Raw genomic sequence first — 18084 nt, 5'->3', positions numbered from 1 at the left:
GATTTTGGCCACTACCATGCGTGGTCCAGCGTGTATGCCACATATGCCCTCGTGTATCTCTCGAATGAGGTATGTGGCATCCTGGGGGTTGACGCATCGTAGTAGTGGCCCGAGGTATGATTTGCGGTATAAGATACCGTCTCCCATTTGATAATGGCACGCTTTGTATTGTAGTTTGCGTGCTTCTGATTTGCTTTCGGGAGTCACACCTGATTGTAGATATGCGATAATAGGTGTCATCCATGATGTTGAACCGTATTGAATGACGTTGACTTGGCGCAGGGGTACCGAAGGATTTTGCAGGATTTCGATGCGTATCTCCTTTGCCAAGTGTTGGAAGCTGGTAGATGCAAGTTTCGATAGTGCATCTGCGGACTTGTTTTCGCTTCGATTAATATGGCGAATATTGAACGAAGCGAATTTGGATTTTAGTTGCAGGACTTGCTCGAGGTAGAGGATCATGATATCCCCCTTTGCGGCATAGTCGCCGCGTACTTGGCCTGCAACTAACAAAGAGTCGACGTGGGCTTCCAGATGTTGCACGCCGATTTTGACTGCTAAACGTAGCCCCGCTAACAGAGCCTCATATTCTGCCTCGTTGTTTGTGCTTTTGAATTCGAGGCGGATTGCATATGTAAGTTCTTGGCCGTCAGGGCTGACGAGTCGCAGACCTGCACCCGCCCCTTCGTCGTTGGAGGCACCATCTGTGAAAAGTGCCCATGTCTCTGAGGAGGGTGGCGTTGGTGCAGGAGTTTGTGCTTCTTCGCATTCTTGGATGCGATTCACCGGTACTTCGGCGGCGAAATCAGCTAAGATCTGGCCTTTAATCGCGGGGCGCGGTTTATAGTATATCGTGTGCGCGCCCAGCTCGATTGCCCATTTTGCTAATCTCCCAGAGATGTCGGGTTTGGAGAGGATCGGGCCGATCCTGTAATTGGTTAGCACTGTGATGACGTGGTTTACGAAATAGCGTCGCAATCGTCTTGAAGCGTGCACTAATGCTAGCACCAATTTCTCCATTATTGAGTATCTCGTCTCTGGGTCGTTGAGCATCTTGCTGATGTAGTAGATGGGTGTTTGAACCCCCTTTCGCTCCACTATTAATACCGCACCCACCGCGTTGTCCGCGGCGGATAGGTATAGTATAAGTGGCTCATCCTTGCGTGGTGCGGTTAAAGTTGGGAGTTGTATCAAACACTCCTTCATTTCCCGGAAGGCCTGTTCAGCCTCTGCGGTCCACTGGAATTGTTCTTTCTTTGAACAGCTCCGCAGGGTCTTGATGAACGGATAAGACTTAGCTGCGTGGTTGGCTAAGAATCTGTTGAGTGCCGCTAGCCTGCCGGCTAGCCGTTGCATATCCTTCATCGATGAAGGCGATGGCATGCGCTCGATCGCCTGGACTTTCTTCGGGTTTACCTTGAATCCATCTTTAGTCACGATGAACCCAAGGAATTTGCCTTCTTCCATTCCAAACGAGCATTTCCCTGGATTGAGCTTTATGTTAACGCTTCGCAGAGTTTGGAATGTTCTTTCAATATCTGTGAGCATGGTATCTTCTTCCATGCTCATGACGACCAGGTCGTCCATGTAGATTTCGACACTTTTGCTTATTTGGCCGCGGAAAGTGTCGTTCATCAACTTTTGGTAGGTTGAGCCCGCGTTGCGCAACCCAAACGACATTTTTGTGTAGCAGTAATTTCCGGTGGGAGTCTGGAATGCCGTTTTGTCTTCATCCTCGATTGCCATTTGTACTTGATGGTATCCTTTGTAGCAATCGAGGAAACACTTCCACCTGAATGGTGCGAGATTATCGACCTTTTCGTCGATTTCTGGAAGCGCGTAACAATCCTTGGGGCAGGCTTTGTTAAGGTCTTTGTAATCGACGCACATGCGCCAGCCCCCGGACGGTTTTTCTACCATGACTGGGTTGGACAACCAAGTCTGGCATTTGACTTCCCGCAGGATGTCTGCGGAGAGCAGTTCTTCGATCTGCTCTTGCATCGCCTGATTTTTAGCTGACCCAAGGTGGCGTTGGCCTTGGATCACTGGCTTGATACCTGGCATGGTATTCAAGTGATGTTGCGCAATATCACGTGGGACCCCGGTCATGTCTGCGGGTGTCCACGCGAAGATGTCTTGGTTCCTGAAGAGGAGCTGCTTCAGTTGCGCTTTGGTGGTCGGGGACAAGGCGTGACCCAATGTGACCTTTTGTTCTGGGTATCTCGCGTTGAGAACCCATTTTTCTGGCTGGTCGTTGGGAGTGGGCCTTGCGACCTTGGTCGGACGTACTTCGTCCGACATCATGACGTCCCTGCGGGCATAGATTATCGCGACCCCCGATTCGGTTGGGAAACCAACCGCAGAGTGGGGGACCGACGTAATCATATTGAAATCTCCTTGGGATTCTCTCCCGAGGAGTACGTCATATCTGGAGGTGTGAGGTAAAACCATGAAGTTTACCTCTTCTGTCCTTGTGCGGTTTCCGCTGGAAAGACGCACAGGGAAGGTAATCTGGCCTAGGGGAAAGACAGTTTCCCCTGCGACCCCGGTTAACGGGTAATCTACTGCTTGCAACCGATCTTTGTCCTCGTGGTCGAACTGGTTGAAGCATTGTTCGTAGATTATATCAGATGTACTGCCCGGGTCGATGAATAGACGTTCGGTGCAGTAGTGTGCCAGTTGGCCTGAAATGACGACGGCGCGCCTATCGCGCGGTCCGCCTCTGACTTTTGAAAAGACGACTTGCTCGTCTTTCCAGTCACATTCCGGCCTTCTTGCCGCTTTTCGCGGCCTGCCCTTGCCTCCGTGAATCATGTGGGTGGAAGCCACGTGCATGGTTCTCTTCCCGGAGGAGGTACCTTCGCCATGAGGGGTAATGCGCTTGGTGGGTTTTTGCCCACCCGGCAAAAGATGTTGCAGTTTCCCCTCCTTTAAGGCGCGCTCAATCTCCAGTCGGAGACTGATGCAGTTGTTGGTGGTGTGGCCCGAGTCCTTGTGGTACTCACAATAGAGTGTGAGGTCCTGATTTTTCTTGGACTTCATTGGTTGGGCCGGTCGCAAGAACTGTGGGTCCGCAAGGAGGACCTCACTTGGCGACATGGTGATCTCGGTCCAGTTGCGGTCCCGAGATTCTTTTTTTGACGCCCGATTGTCTCGGGCGGGGTTGTAGTTCTTTGGGTCGAACGTGTTGGTTCGCGGGAAGTATGGTTTGGAAATATCGCGATTTCCAACGTCCCGGTTGCGTTTATTGTTACGCTTGGACCCTTGGTGGGAGGTTTCGGCTTGGGGTTTTGCCTTTGTCACATGCGGTTCGAGTGACCGCTGTGTCTGGGCGTATGTCTTGACCGCGGTCATGACATCTTCCCATTTTTTGGGCAAGCCCTCCTTGCCAGAGATGGTCATGATCATCTCTCTGTCTTTGACGGCCCGGATGAAGTGGTTTCGTGCCATCTGGTCTGCCACGTCACCTATCTCCAGGCACTCTTTATTATATCGGACGACGAATGCTTCGAGCGATTCTCGTCCCTTCGCCAGATGTTCATGACGTCGCACGAATCTCGTTCGTGGCGTCGCTGCTGGCAAAAATGTGCGAGGAACTTGGTACGCAAGTCCTCGAATGAATCCAGTGATCCCACTGGCAAAGAATCGAACCATGCCCTGGCCAGGCCCGTAAGGGTCTGGGGGAATAAATTACACCAAGTGGGTTCATCCCACTGGCCGTTGATGCCCGCGCCCATGAAGACGTTCATGTGGTCGTCCGGGTCGGTTGAACCACTGTATTTCCCAACGTTGAATGGGAACTTTGTCGTGGTGACATGGGCGTTGGCAATCCGCGTGCCGAACTTGGAATTTTCGGCCGCTGCCTTTGGCCTGTATGGTTCGTTCGCAGGGCGCTTTGCCGCCCTAAGGTATGTGTTGCGGGGATGACTGGGAGGAACATAGTTGCGTCCTCCCGGTCTGCTACTGGTGTCATGCGAATCACCGCGGTAGCTATGATCGTCAGGGTCGGTATGACCGTACCCTTCGGTGTATGGTTGTGGGCCCAATCGGCTCTGAATGCCTGGGCCGCGTCTGGAGGTTGATCGCCTCCTGTCCTCGCCATGGGGGCCAAGGCGGGTATGTACCGGTCCTCTGGTGTGGGACCCGTATGAGGAATCATCCTCGTTGAGGGTGTGGACCGAACAGTAAGACGATCCCCGTTCTTCACGTCGGCTTCTTGAAGCCGGGCGTGAATGTATCCTGCCGTCGTATTGTAAAATACGCTCAACAGGGGTGTGTGGTGCTGGGGGAAGCCCAGCTCGTATATTCGCTTCAGTACAAGCGCGGTTGTATGCTGCAGTCAGCGTAGCTGCCTGCTGCTCGTACCAGGCATGAATGGTCATGCCTGGTGGGATCACAGATGGGAACTGTGATAAGTCATGTCCGAACATAAAGGAGGGGCTCCTTTGTGTGGACGTGCCAATGTGTCCGGGTTGGGAGGTCGAGGCATTGACCCCTACCGGGTTTGGGATTGGAGGATTTTGGTTATCCGCAGTGTTGTTTTGGTGATCAGTCATGATCGTGAGAGAGGAAAAAGGATGGTTTAGAAAATGCTAAGAGTAGCGGTGGGCGCCAATGATGAAACAATGGTTAACCGGGCAGGGTTAACACACTGGTCTCGTCAAGAAGGGTTAATCCCTTCCTCTCGAGGATCGCTGGCTGGATCACCGGTGGTTGATCTCCTGCACAAGGAAACAAGCCGTGACTCGTAACAAGGAGGATGGGGTGGGGGGTGCTCCTTGTTACCACTCTCCGGCGTGAGAATCAGTAGTTTGCTTGGGAAGCAAAGTAAGATAGTAGTAGTAGTGAGAGAGTTGTGAGAAGATGCCTCAAACCTGGTTTGGGGTTGGTATTTATAGCCGAGGAGTGAAGGAGGATGATCATGGATGGACTGACGACGTGCTGCACCTTTTCAGGTGTGTCAGGCTCGTCGGTTATGGAGGTTACGCCACGTCAGTCCATTGCTTACGTAGCTCTGACAGGTAACTGCCATTGGTGCCACTTGCACTGTGGTGTCAGTACCACTTGCTTGAGTGCATAGGATGCGGTGCAAGCCGCATCGCTACGTGCGGTAACATCTGAAGTTACCGCGTCTCCTACTTGTGATCAAGGAATACGCGAGATGCGGTGCTAGCCGCATCGTCGTCTTGCCTGCATCCCTTATCGTGACGAAAACGTCCGTATGGTGTGGTGTCAGCCGTACCGCTACGTTCATCTTCTTATATGCCTAAGGTAAGGCTTTCCTGTATTGATAGAAGTGTTCACTGGATGCGGTGCGATGCCGCATCGCTGTGAATACTTCCGTTTTCATACACCAGATGTGATGCTATGTCGCATCACTCTACCGTTCTCATGTCCCATGTAAGTCCTCCTTTGTTACTAGATAGATTGGATTCAACCCTTGTGTCGACGCGTTCCAGCATGGGCACAAGTAGGTTGTTAGCTAGTGGGGGTTTTGATAAGGGTAATGGTCACTCGCGGTCGATGCTGACGCGAGGTCTGGGACCATACCCCTTCAACAACAACGTTAGAAGATCTCCTATGAAGTTAAGAAAAAACAACCTAATGGTGGTAAGCTAAAAGCCTAAACTTGGAACATCAGTATTAGAGCTACATCATAACAGAAAATTCAGTTATCAAAACTTTAAAATCAAAACAAACTTCAAAATCATAACAGACCTATATTCCTATACATCAAATCTATGACAGAGGTGACGTTTTGATCAGCACTATGACAGAGATGACACTTCGATTTTCTAAGACCGGTGGGTATGGTTTGTATTAGAGATGTATATATGTGATTTGTATTGTGTGTATTAGTTTTGATGAGTTTATTAGCACCGTATATTATTATTATTATTTAGATTATTATTATTGTAGAATGTTTATATTTGGTGATAGGAATCCTTGTAAATTAGGAATTGTTATCGGTTCCTAAATAGGTGCTTGTATAGGTTCTTGGTTCTTCCCTATATAAAGGGGTTTTCTTGTATTCTATCAAATCAATGAATATTATCGATCCATGAATACTTTCATGGTATCAGAGCCTCGGTTCTGAAAACCCTAAATCGTTTTTCTTCCCAGCCGTCACCTTCGTTTTCTTTCCAGCCTTCGCCTTCGTTTTTTTTTTCTGATCATCATGCCCGACGCTGACAAACCGGAATCTTCGGATTCCAATTCAAAACCAAACCTGTTACACCCTGCTTATTCCGTTACGAACATTCAATCAAAGATTCGTACGTTGGATGGCACAACGGTCACTTATTCAGCATGGGTTAAGATATTCAAGTTACATGTTGTTGCCTACAAAGTTTCGGTCCACATAGACGGCACCACAACCCCATCAAAAACTGACCCCACATATGATTCCTGGCAGCTTGATGCATTAGTCCTACAGTGGATATGGAGCACCGTTTCTGATGACCTCCTTCCTCGGGTCATGGATTCGGACGGCACTGCACGCGGTGCGTGGGTCAAATTGGAGAAAATTTACTTGAGTGACAAGAAAGCTAGGGCAGCGGCATTAGAGACAAAATTCGTGAACCTTACTCTTGCAGCCTGCTCCTCGTTGGATGACTATTATCGAAAGCTGAAGGATTTAGCAAATCAACTTGAAGATGTTGATCAACCGATTTCCGAGTTACGTCTCGTTCTTCAATTGGTCCGTGGATTACCTCAAGAATTTGACACTACCGCCTCATTAATCAACTCTACCAATGCTGATTGGGATCAGGCTCGTTCCATGCTCACTGATGAACTTATCCGCATAGAAGCACGCAAATCCAACTCGTCCTCGGTCATGGTTGCCACTGGCCCTTCTAATCGATCTTAACAACCGCAGCCCTCCCAGCAACAGCCGCAATCTTGGAGTCAACAACAGCCGCCAGCTTGGTCCTCTCAGCAACAGCAGCCCCAACACTTTAACCGCAGCCGAGGACGCGGCCGGGGCTCTTGGAACAGAAACAGGGGAGGCCGTGGAGGCCGGGGTTCGGGCCGCAACCACACTTACTCACCCTGGCCGACTCAGCCACCGCAATACCCTACATGGGCCTGGTGGAATGTTCCACCATGTCCTTACCCTTCACAACCGGCCTGGCCCAACCCTGGCCCATACGCACCGCAACACACAGGCACCCCTCCACCCGCATCCAACCGGTCGACCAACATTGCCCCTACGGCCCCACCTGCTTACTATACGGCTGATCAGCAGGCCCCACCTGTCGGTTTCGACGCTCTTAACCTAGCAGACTTGTAAGAGGCATTCAACGCCATGAACATCAATCAGCAACCACCGGACCTGGGTGTAATGGACACTGGCGCGGGCTCCCATGTTACCGAGAATTCAGGTATAATTTCCATTCCCAATTCTTTTTCTGTAAATCCGAAAATTCTTGTAGACAACGGGCAATGTCTCCCGATACACGGGTCCGGCACTGGCTTTTGCAAAATCCTTGACCGCACCTATATCCTACCTAACATACTTTTTAGCCCATCCGTTACCAAAACTTTGATTTCAGTAAGATGCTTTACACGTGATAATAATGTCTCTATTGAATTTGACCCCTTTGGTTTCACTGTGAAGGATCTCAAAACTGGACGGCACCTTTCCCGCCACAATAGCACTGGAGACATCTACCCAATCACACCACCACAACTTCCGCCACAAGCCTGCTTCATTACCACATCTGCTCTCCCTTGGCATGATCGACTTGGGCATCCTGGAGCGCAAGTCTTAGATATTCTTAGTAGAAAATTTCATTTTTTATGTAATAAAGACATATCTACGACTTTTTGTAACTCATGCCATCTATCTAATAGTAAACGTTTGCCATTTTATATGTCCAGTTCCTTTACATTTTCCCCGTTTGACATTATTCACTGTGATTTATGGACTTCACTTGTCGTCAGTAAAACCGGTTACAAATATTACATGGTCCTTATAGATAACTTCTCATACTTCGTGTGGGTCTACCCTTTAAAATACAAATCCGAGACTTTCCCCACCTTTGTTAAATTTCACCGCCTTATCCTTACCCAATTCCACCGCCCCATTAAAACCTTCCAATGTTTCAGAGCTGTGTTAGTTAGGTTGGTTAGGTCGGTTACCTCTGCATATAGAGGAGTTTGTTGTAAACATAACTAACCTTTCATTTTCTGTTATGATATGAGCCTGAACCATTTCTTCATGGTATCAGAGCCATAGTTTCCAGATCCTTCCATTCTCTCCATTTCCGATCATTTCTCCGGCCATTCTTCTTTCTCTTTCTTCTCCGATTTCTCTGTTTTCTTCTCCAATCTTTCTGTTCTTCAATCCTTTGATCTGTAATTCACTATGTCAGTTTCTCATTCTCGAACTTCAACAATTACTACATCAAATTCGAATCCATTTCAGAATGTTATGAATCTAATGCCGATCAAACTTGATGAAACAAATTACCTGAACTGGAAGCATCAAATAACTCTGATTTTGAAGACATTAGGTCTTCTTCAACACCTTAATATCAATTGTGATCCACCGGAATCTGAGGAAGCTAGAACTGCTTGGGACAAATCAGATGCATATGTATCAGCTTTCATCTTTGCAAACTTGTCTTCATCGCTGATTCATTTGGCTCGAGATTCTTCTAGATCTGCAGAGTTATGGCAAAAACATGAAGAGTTGTTTACACAGCAGGTATTCGCTAATCAAAATTACATTCGAACTCAGTTTCATTGTTTAAAACAAGAAGATAAATCAGTGATTCATTTTTGCGATGAGACAAAAAGTTTATTTGATCAGTTGATTGCTCTAGGTGATCGAATCACAAAGCAAAGTTTGATATTACAAATCCTAAATGGTTTACACTCAGATTTTCGAATGTTTGTCACAAATATTGAAAATTCAGATTCAAAACCAACATTCTCTCAACTCAGAGCAAAATTGCTGACCTTTGAATCTCGTCTAAAACAAAGTCAAGTCTCACACTCTGTTCCAATAGCTGCCATGGCAGCCATGACTGTACGACCACCTCCACCACACACTGATTCCTCTTCTCAAATGACTATTGTATGTCAAATTTGTGACAAACCTGGACACCGTGCTAGTAATCGTTATCACCGGTTCAATTCTGGTGGACGTTGGAGGCCACGTGGTGGTCGTAGTGGTGGTAGATACGGAAATCAACGAGGAGGCTTTAATCAATCATCAAATCGGTGGTCTGCTGATGGAATTAGAGGTTATAGCGCACATGTCGCAGATTGTTATGGATCGAATTTTGGATTTAGGGTTCCTTATTTTGGGGGAAGTATACCAGGTCAAGTTGAGGGAAGACCTGATTCACGATTACTTGGAGACACTGGTTCTAATGTTTCTGGGCTTTCACCGAGTTATAATATCCCTAGTGGTTTACCGGGTGTTCTTGGGCCTGTCCCTACTGTTACTGATGTACATAGCCCAAATAATAATAATAATAGTGGTATTGGATCAGCTTTTGGCCCAAATCACTTTGCGAACTGGGCTCATTCTGTTACTGGATTAGTTAGTGGGCCTTCTGGTGTTTCAAGTTCTGGCCCAGTGAATTCTGGTGTTACTGGTCAGTTTGGGTTTGTAGCCGACTTGTCATCCGCATGCGATTTGGTTGACTCGTGGATTCCAGATTCAGGAGCTTCCGCACATATGACTGGTGAGCTATCACTTGTTTTTTATTCGGGTCCTTATACCGGTACTGATCAGGTTGTTATTGGTGACGGTACATCTCTTGCTATATCTCATATTGGTTTTGCTCATTTGCGCTTATCTAGTAGTACCATCACACTTAGACATGTCTTAGTAGTTCCTGGCCTAGCCAAGAACTTACTATCTATTACTCAGCTTGTGATTGATCATCCACTTACTATTACTTTTTCTCATGTTGGTTTGATTATTCAGAGCCTCACGGGACAGCTCCTCCACCACACGCGTGGTAGTCCTTATCAGCTGTATTTATTGACTACTATTGCAGCTGTTTCTCGAGAGACGTAGCACTCTCGCTTAGGACATCCATATGATGGAGTTATGGCTCATTTTTCATTCTTATGTACTTTAGATAAATCCATGTGTTCTCATTGTGTTGCTTGTAGTACATCGAAATCTACACGTTTACCGTTTGATTCGAGTGTATCTCACTCTATAGTACCATTACATGTGATTCATTGTGATATTTGGGGACCCTCTCCTGTTTTGTCTCGTGATGGTTATCGATATTTCATTACATTTATTGATGATTTTAGTAGATTCACATGGATTTATCCTCTTACACATCGTTCTTAGGCGGTTGATTCGTTTCGTCACTTTAAACCGCTTGTTGAGAACCTTTTCTCATGCACCATCAAACACCTTAAGTGTGATGGTGCTCCTGAGCTCATTCATGGACCCATGGTTCGATTTCTTTCCGAGTCTGGTATTGCTTATCGTATCTCGTGTCCTTACACACCCCCACAAAATGGGGTAGCCGAGCGTAAAAATCGTCATCTTTCTGAGATTGCTCGTGCTTTGTTGTTTCATTTTCACTTACCAAAGAAAATTTGGTATGATGCTTATGCTACTGCTGCTTATCTTATTAACCGGTTGCCTTCACCGGTTATTCACTATTCGTCTCCTTTTGAGACATTATTTGGTGATTCACCTGATTATTCGTTTCTTCGCACATTTGGGTGTTTGTGTTATCCGTTTCTTGGTGATACTAGAACGGATAAGCTTTCACCTAAATCCATTCCTTGCATCTTTATTGGCTATGCTCCATCTCATCTTGGATATCTTTGTTATGATCCTCACACGTCTCGTACTTATACGTCTCGACATGTTCGATTCTTTGAGACGATTTTTGAGATTCCTAGTACTTCATCTGTTCCTTCATCGTCCTCTTCTCATGTTTCTTCTGACTCCCTTCCATTTTTCATTCCTCCTCCTCCTTCATCTTTTGCTTCTCCTTCTCCTACGCCTTCTTCTTTTTCTCATTCGACTTCTTTTTCTGGTTCATCATCATCTCCTCCACCTCCTCCCCCTCCCCCTCCTCCTCCTCCTCCTCCTCCTCCTCCTCCTCCTCCTCCTTCTTCTTCTTCTTCTTATTATTATTCTTCTTCTTCTCCTCCTCCTCCTCCTCCTATTATGCATCATATGGTTACTCGTTCTCGTGACCATACTCGTCAGCCTAGACAGTTTCCTGATCATGTGGTGTTTTATGCCACTACTGCTCCCACCACAGAGCCTACTTCTTTTTGTTAGGCTCAGCAGTGGTCTGTTTGGTGGGATGCGATGCGTGCTGAGATGGATGCTTTGTATGCCAACCAAACGTGGCGTTTGGTTCCGGCTCCCACTGGTACCAACATTGTTGGTTGCAAGTGGGTCTACAGGATTAAAAGAAATCCTGATGGTTCTGTGAGTCGCTACAAGGCACGGCTTGTAGCAAAGGGTTTTCACCATACTGAGGGTATTGACTATACTGAGACATTTAGTCTAGTAGTCAAACCCACCACTATTCGGATTGTTCTTTCTATTGCTTTCTCTCGTGGGTGGTCTATTCGGCAGGTTGACGTCAACAATACCTTTCTTCATGGTGACTTATCTGAAACGGTGTACATGTCACAGCCTCAGGGTTTTGTTGACGCTTCTAGACCACATCATGTTTGTCTTCTGCAGAAGGCGCTTTATGGCCTGAAGCAGGCTCCCAGAGCTTGGTTTTCCAAGCTCTCTTCTACTCTTATTGCTGATGGTTTCTCTCAGTGTGTTTCTGACACTTCTCTATTTGTCTATAGTAGAGATTCAGTGATGTGTTATGTATTGGATTATGTTGATGATATCATCATTACTGGGAGTTCTTCAGATTTTGTTACTCATTTGATTGAGCGCTTACATTCTCGGTTTGCGCTCAAAGATCTTGGTCAGCTTTCTTATTTCTTGGGAGTTCAGGCTACCTTCTCTGATGATGTTCTTTATCTTTCTCAGCAGCGTTCTTTGCTTGATCTTCTTCAGCGCACTGGTCTTGCTCACTGTCGTCCTTTGTCTACTCCTGTTGCTTCTGGTAGACAGCTTTCTCGGCACACGGGTATATCTTTACCTGATGCCACTCTGTATCGTAATACTGTTGGTGCTCTTCAGTATTTGGTCTTGACTCGTCCTGAGATTGCATATGCTGTTAGTAAGGTGTCTCAGTTCCTTCAGACTCCTACTGACAGACATTGGGAGGCGGTCAAGAGGATTTTACGGTACCTTAAAGGTACCTTGACTTGTGGCTTGAGTATTAGACGATCTTCTAGTATGGATATTCATGCTTATTCTGATGCAGACTGGGCTGGATGCCCTAATGACCGACGGTCTACTACTGGTTATTGTGTGTTTCTCGGTTCCAACTTGATTAGTTGGAGTTCTAAGAAACAACATACTGTTGCTCGGTCGAGTACTGAGGCTGAGTATCGTGCTCTTGCACATACAGCTGCTGAGTTGAGGTGGGTTATGTCTATATTACGGGAGTTACATGTTGTTTTGAGTTGTTCACCAACAGTTTGGTGTGACAACATTGGGGCCACTTATCTTGCAGCAAATCCGGTATTTCATCAGCGGACTAAACATCTTGAGATTGATTTGCATTTTATTAGAGATATGGTTTTGTCTCGGATATTACGGATTTGTTATGTGCCTACTGTTTCACAGATTGCAGATGTTTTTGACCAAGGGTCTTTCAGCAGATCAGTTTAGTTTTCTTCGGTCCAAGCTTCACGTGGATTCTCCCCGTTTAGCTTGAGGGGGCATATTAGAGATGTATATATGAGATTTGTATTGTGTGTATTAGTTTTGATGAGTTGTGTTAGTTAGGTTGGTTAGGTCGGTTACCTTTATATATAGAGGAGTTTGTTGTAAACATAACTAACCTTTCATTTTCTGTTATGATATGCGCCTGAACCATTTCTTCAGTTTGGATAGTCTCTTGGAGACTACCCGCCACGTAGGCGTCACGTCATCACGGGAGGAGGAGGAGCATCCTCTTGGGGACTACCCAAGGGTGTGGGGACTTGCCAAGACTACCCGACCATTAATAATATATTAATATATATATATATAAAGGAGGAGAGAGAAGTCAGATGGGGGGCCCACCTTTGCCCCGTCTCCAACGTCACAAATCCGACAAATGTGCCGATCCGGGCCCCTAGGGGGAGGTGTGCGACAGGCCTAAAGGGGGGGGGGGACGGCCCGGTGCCGAGCCCCATACCCTTTGGTCTAACAGATCCTTCATCGTCGCTTACAATTCCCTTTTAAGACTGAGTACCAGACCAATATTCCTATACATCCGATCTGTCAGACCCAGTTTACCTATAAAAAAACAGAAACTGAGACCCTGTTTAAGTGAAGGCCCAAAGCAAAGACCTCATTTGACTTACCCTTGAGCCGGCCCTACATGTGAGCATGTAGCCTATTTTTATGGACATTTGTATACTAATACTTTGAATCTAGTTTCAAACATAAATGACCCATCATTCAAAAGAAACACAATTACAAATGTGTGCAATCCTTTATATGAATTTGCGAACCTCAAACATGTATAAAAAGTAAAATCGAAAATTAAAAACAGAATGCTCACAAGCACATAGGCTTTTCTTTTTCTTGAACTTCCTCAAAGGCTCAAAGTGTGTTGCATAATTGAATTTGTCATCGAAGAAAGGACTACTTTGCCAGGATCACCAACAGATCCATGAAAGCAGTGAAAGCTCCATTAAAAAATTATGCAAGCTAATTTTAAGTGAGGTTATTTGGGTACCTATAATACTTAAAAAAACAAGTAATTGGATGGACTCATATGCCTTTGGTTGACTCACTAAGGGCTGTTTGTTTATCTGTTAATGAGACTCTTAATGGTTCAGACATCTTACTGGTTCAACACTTAATGGTTCAGACTGTTTGTTTTATGAGCAAATGTCTGAATGGTTCAGACATTTGCCTCTGAATGGTTAAGATTTATACAGAGTCTGAATGGTTAAGACCTCTAATCTGAATTAGTCAAACATTTGCCTCTGAACGGTTAAGCATTATATAGGCTCTTAATGTTTCAGACCTCTTACTGGTTCAGCACTTAATGGTTCAGACCTCTTGCTAGTTCAGCACTTAACCATTCAGATGTTGCCAAACAACCCCTAAATGATCTCACATAACTGTAACTAATAAATAAATAACTAGTTGTAATACATGTTATAATTATGTGATTCCGAAGTTATATTTTCTTATTTCACTGTTTTGTATTTTATTTTATTTTATTTTCTAACTTAAAAAAATAATTAAAAACAATAGTTTAAAACATAATATATTAGTTAGTAATAGCTTAAGGAAAAAGAATCATATAACCTTTCATTTTCAATATTACTTAAAGTAATTATTTATACATAAGGTTAATCATATCTAAGTATCTTATCTAGACAAAATGACAGTGCACGTCCTTTAGGTTTACCTAAAAGTACAGTACACGTCCTTAACATTTAAAAGTAGCACTGCAAATCTTTTACCTTTAATTTTGTTGCATTGCAAGTCCTTTATGGCTAACGGTGTTAAATTTTACCATTAAATCCCCCCACGTGCCTCCCACGTGAGGGGTATATCCGTCCATTCCCTCCATTCTTCCCCTTTAAAACCCAGTCTTCAACATTTCACTACATCCCCTTCCTCTCTGTTTTAACCCTAACCCCAATATTCAGAGAATCGGTGCCACCCTTCCTCACCTGAAGAAAATAATGGAGAGATTGCATTCCGGCCAACAAAACAAACCACCTTCCCTCTCAGGTTAAACCGCCGGCAACCGGAGCCGGTATTCTGGCGTCGGACCTCCTGCCATTTCCAAAACAATCTGACGAACACCCTCCTTTCTGTTATTCACAGCCCACACCCACCTCAGGAATTAGTAGAGTCAGAGAGTGAAGCAGAGAGAAGCTGAAGAAAGAACACGGTGGAGCCGACATCGAGCTCCGGCAAGGTACGGCGATAGCGGAAGAACCAGAGAAAGAAAGAGAACCGGCGGAGCCGGAGCCATCTCCGACGATAGCGGTACTTCAGGCGATGGGGCCTGTAATTCCTCCTGACGAGTCACCGACGGTGGTATAAATCGGATCTCGGCAAAAGAAATCGGCAGGTGTGACGGCGACAACATGCATTCTTTCAGTTCATGACTTCATCGGTTCGGGTATACTCACCTCTGATTTCTCGAGTTCTCTGTGACTTTTGGTTGGTGAAATTATGTACATATGCTTGGTGATAAATTGCTAATATGTTTGTTGGAATTGTTGACTGGTCTATTTGGGGACCTTGTATGTATGCCGTGACTGTAAAAGTTGATATGGTGATTTGTTATGTAAATGGTTTGAGTTCTATTATAAAGGGCTGCGTTCCTCGAGTTTAGTAGGAATGATTGTATGATTGTGTATAAATAAAACGTTATTAAAGATTCATATCTGTTAATGATAATCTTGGAATGAACTGTTTTAATCTTGGGTTTTAAAGGGGGAGAATGAAGGGAATGGACGGACATACCCCTCACTTGGGAGGCACGTGGGGGATTTAATGGTAAAAGTTAACACCGTTGGCCATAAAGGACTTGCAATGCAACAAAATTAAAGGTAAAGGATTTGCAGTGCAACTTTTAAACGTTAAGGACGTGCACTGTACTTTTAGGTAAACCTAAAGGAGTCATTTTGTCTCTTATCTATAATTCCTAAAACTTTATTAAAAATTATTTAATATTTTATTTGTTCAACTCTTTTAATACAAAATTTCCTAATCTAATTCTTATTCTAATATATGATTCCAAAGAGTGTTAATTGTCACCACCATATGTATTCTTGTCATTTCCAATTATTTAAGATATCTTCTAAACGTCTTTTTGGCTATGTCCATCCATAACCTTCTCCAACCCAACATTTTAATAAAAAACTAATTTCACTCTCTTCTACCTATACAACCCAACCTTTAAAACATTTTTTTTATTAAATATGTATTTTTATGCTTATTATTTATCCATAAATGTATTAGAAATAATTATTATTAATATTTTATGTGTTTTGTAAGGTTTGAAGATTTTCAGTGACAAGAACTTGGCTTGAATTTGAAAAAAAAAAAAACAGAGAGTTTTGAATGTTGAGTGTTTGAATAATCTTCAGAATCTCCAAGATTCAAATAGAAGTTTGAATACGAAGGATCAATGAGTATCATATGAAATTAAAGGAGAATAAGATAGAGAATCAGAAGTGACCATGAAAATAAGTTAATCTTATGTTATATTTATAGGGAAAAATTATCAATTTAATATTTTATGTTTTTTAATAAGATAATGTTAGATTTTTTAGATAATAAAGTTATAGAAAAATCTAACGAACCAGTAAGATCAGTACATGTGAAAAAGCAAAGATAATGCATTTTTTATAAAAAATAATAATTAAAAAATAATTTTTTTTTGAATGAGCTCAGTTTTTGATCAAATTTATATCGACATATTCACAAAAAAAAGTTAAACAACACTGTGTTTTTAGATTTTTTAATAATTAAATACTAATAAGTTATTAAAGAAAATCATGTTTTAGGTAAAATTAATTGTTATACAACAAAAATGGAAAACATAATTTAAAAACTAACCATTTATTTGCTAACATGTGGCATCTTAAAAATATTAAAATAATCCACAACCAAAGTTGCCCCAACACCCTAGTCCTGAGAAATAAATGACCTTTTTTTTCACTTTTTGGGCAACTAACCAACCATTTGGTCATCAATGGTTGTAGCCTTACAATCATCTGATTATTTAGGGTATAAGTAGTGGTTAATCACTTGAGAGTGGTAAACTTAAAAATCAACCAATCAGAGTGTACCACGTCAATTAGTGGAAAGTGTTTAAACTATGCTAAAAAGTGTTGGCAACACTTGGTGAAGTGGTAAACTTTTTTTAAAAAAAAAGGAAAAAGATGTGATTGGTTGAGATGGTATGGACCCCACACCACACACACCCCCTCTCTCTCCTTCCTCCCTTCACCGCTTCGGCAACCCCTCACCAATTCATCAAAGTTTACCGCGCGGCAAAGGGGTCGGCGGCGGTGTTCCCGTGCGGCAAACACCATTTTCCGCTCAACTTTGCCGACCACACCGGACGCCCTTATGGTATTTATTGATTTTCTTTTACACTTATTTTTAACACATATTAAAAAAGCTTCTTTACAAAATCAAGTATTTTATTCTCTTTAACTTGAGTATACTCTTACTATAAAAATCGACTTTTATAAGTTGATTTGTTATGCATCTATCATGCTTAATTATATATATACGTAATTATAAATAGTTTGCGTTATTATCATATAAGTTGTAATTATTATTATAAGATGTCTAACAAGGTATGTGAGTAGTTATAATACGATCACTTGAGTCATTATTAGTATAAGTTGCCTAATTATAAATATTTTTTTTTCTTTTTCATAATCTATTATATATTTAATCTGCGCATGTAATACAAGAGATTCTAACCTAGTGTTAAATAAACAAATTACCGAGAAGAGTACGAATAACACACTAAAAATGTAAATAAAGAATTCGATATTTTTACTAAGACCATGGGGTATGGTGGGGCTTGGGTTGGGTTTGGGTTGGGGCATTTGTTGACACGTGGAATGGGAGCCCCCCACCACTCAAACCCACGCCCATGGGGTATGGTGGGGCTTGGGTTGGGGGCATGAGTTTGGTTTGGCCATTGAGAGCCTGCCATGTTACTTACTAACCAGCCCCACGCCCAGCTTCAAACCCACGCCAATGGGGCCACGCCCCAAACCCACGCCCCAACCCAAGCCCCATACCCATGGCCTAAGAATAAGAATGGCGTTTTATTGTAAGATAATAAATGTGATCGTTATGGATATAAAATAATTATATATTAACTTGAACTTGTTTATGAAAACACACATTCTAATCTTTCTCTATTCAATTCTAGTATCTTCATTTATTCGTGAAGGTTTCATGTTTCCCTTTCTATTTAGATTATTTAGATTACTAATTTTGCTATTACCATTTAC

At 43.6% G+C, this 18084-nt stretch overlaps 1 protein-coding gene across 1 annotated transcript; it reads left to right on the top strand.

Annotated features, from left to right (window-relative positions):
- The first annotated feature begins 8371 nt into the window (after window positions 1-8371).
- On the top strand, window positions 8372-10039 carry LOC110942765. The gene has a single exon (XM_022184530.1). The coding sequence runs from the start codon at window positions 8372-8374 to the stop codon at window positions 10037-10039; it is 1668 nt and encodes a 555-aa protein (XP_022040222.1).
- Window positions 10040-18084: the final 8045 nt, after the last annotated feature.

The sequence above is a fragment of the Helianthus annuus genome, chromosome 5 (genome assembly GCF_002127325.2).
Source record: "Helianthus annuus cultivar XRQ/B chromosome 5, HanXRQr2.0-SUNRISE, whole genome shotgun sequence".
NCBI classification, from domain to species: domain Eukaryota; kingdom Viridiplantae; phylum Streptophyta; class Magnoliopsida; order Asterales; family Asteraceae; genus Helianthus; species Helianthus annuus.
The sequence above is the reverse complement of the archived record's forward strand: the minus strand, read 5'-3'. Positions and strand labels throughout refer to the sequence as shown.

Coding starts and splice junctions, on each gene's coding strand:
- LOC110942765 (XM_022184530.1), top strand. CDS start 8,372: ATGTCAGTTTCTCATTCTCGAACTTCAACAATTACTACATCAAATTCG.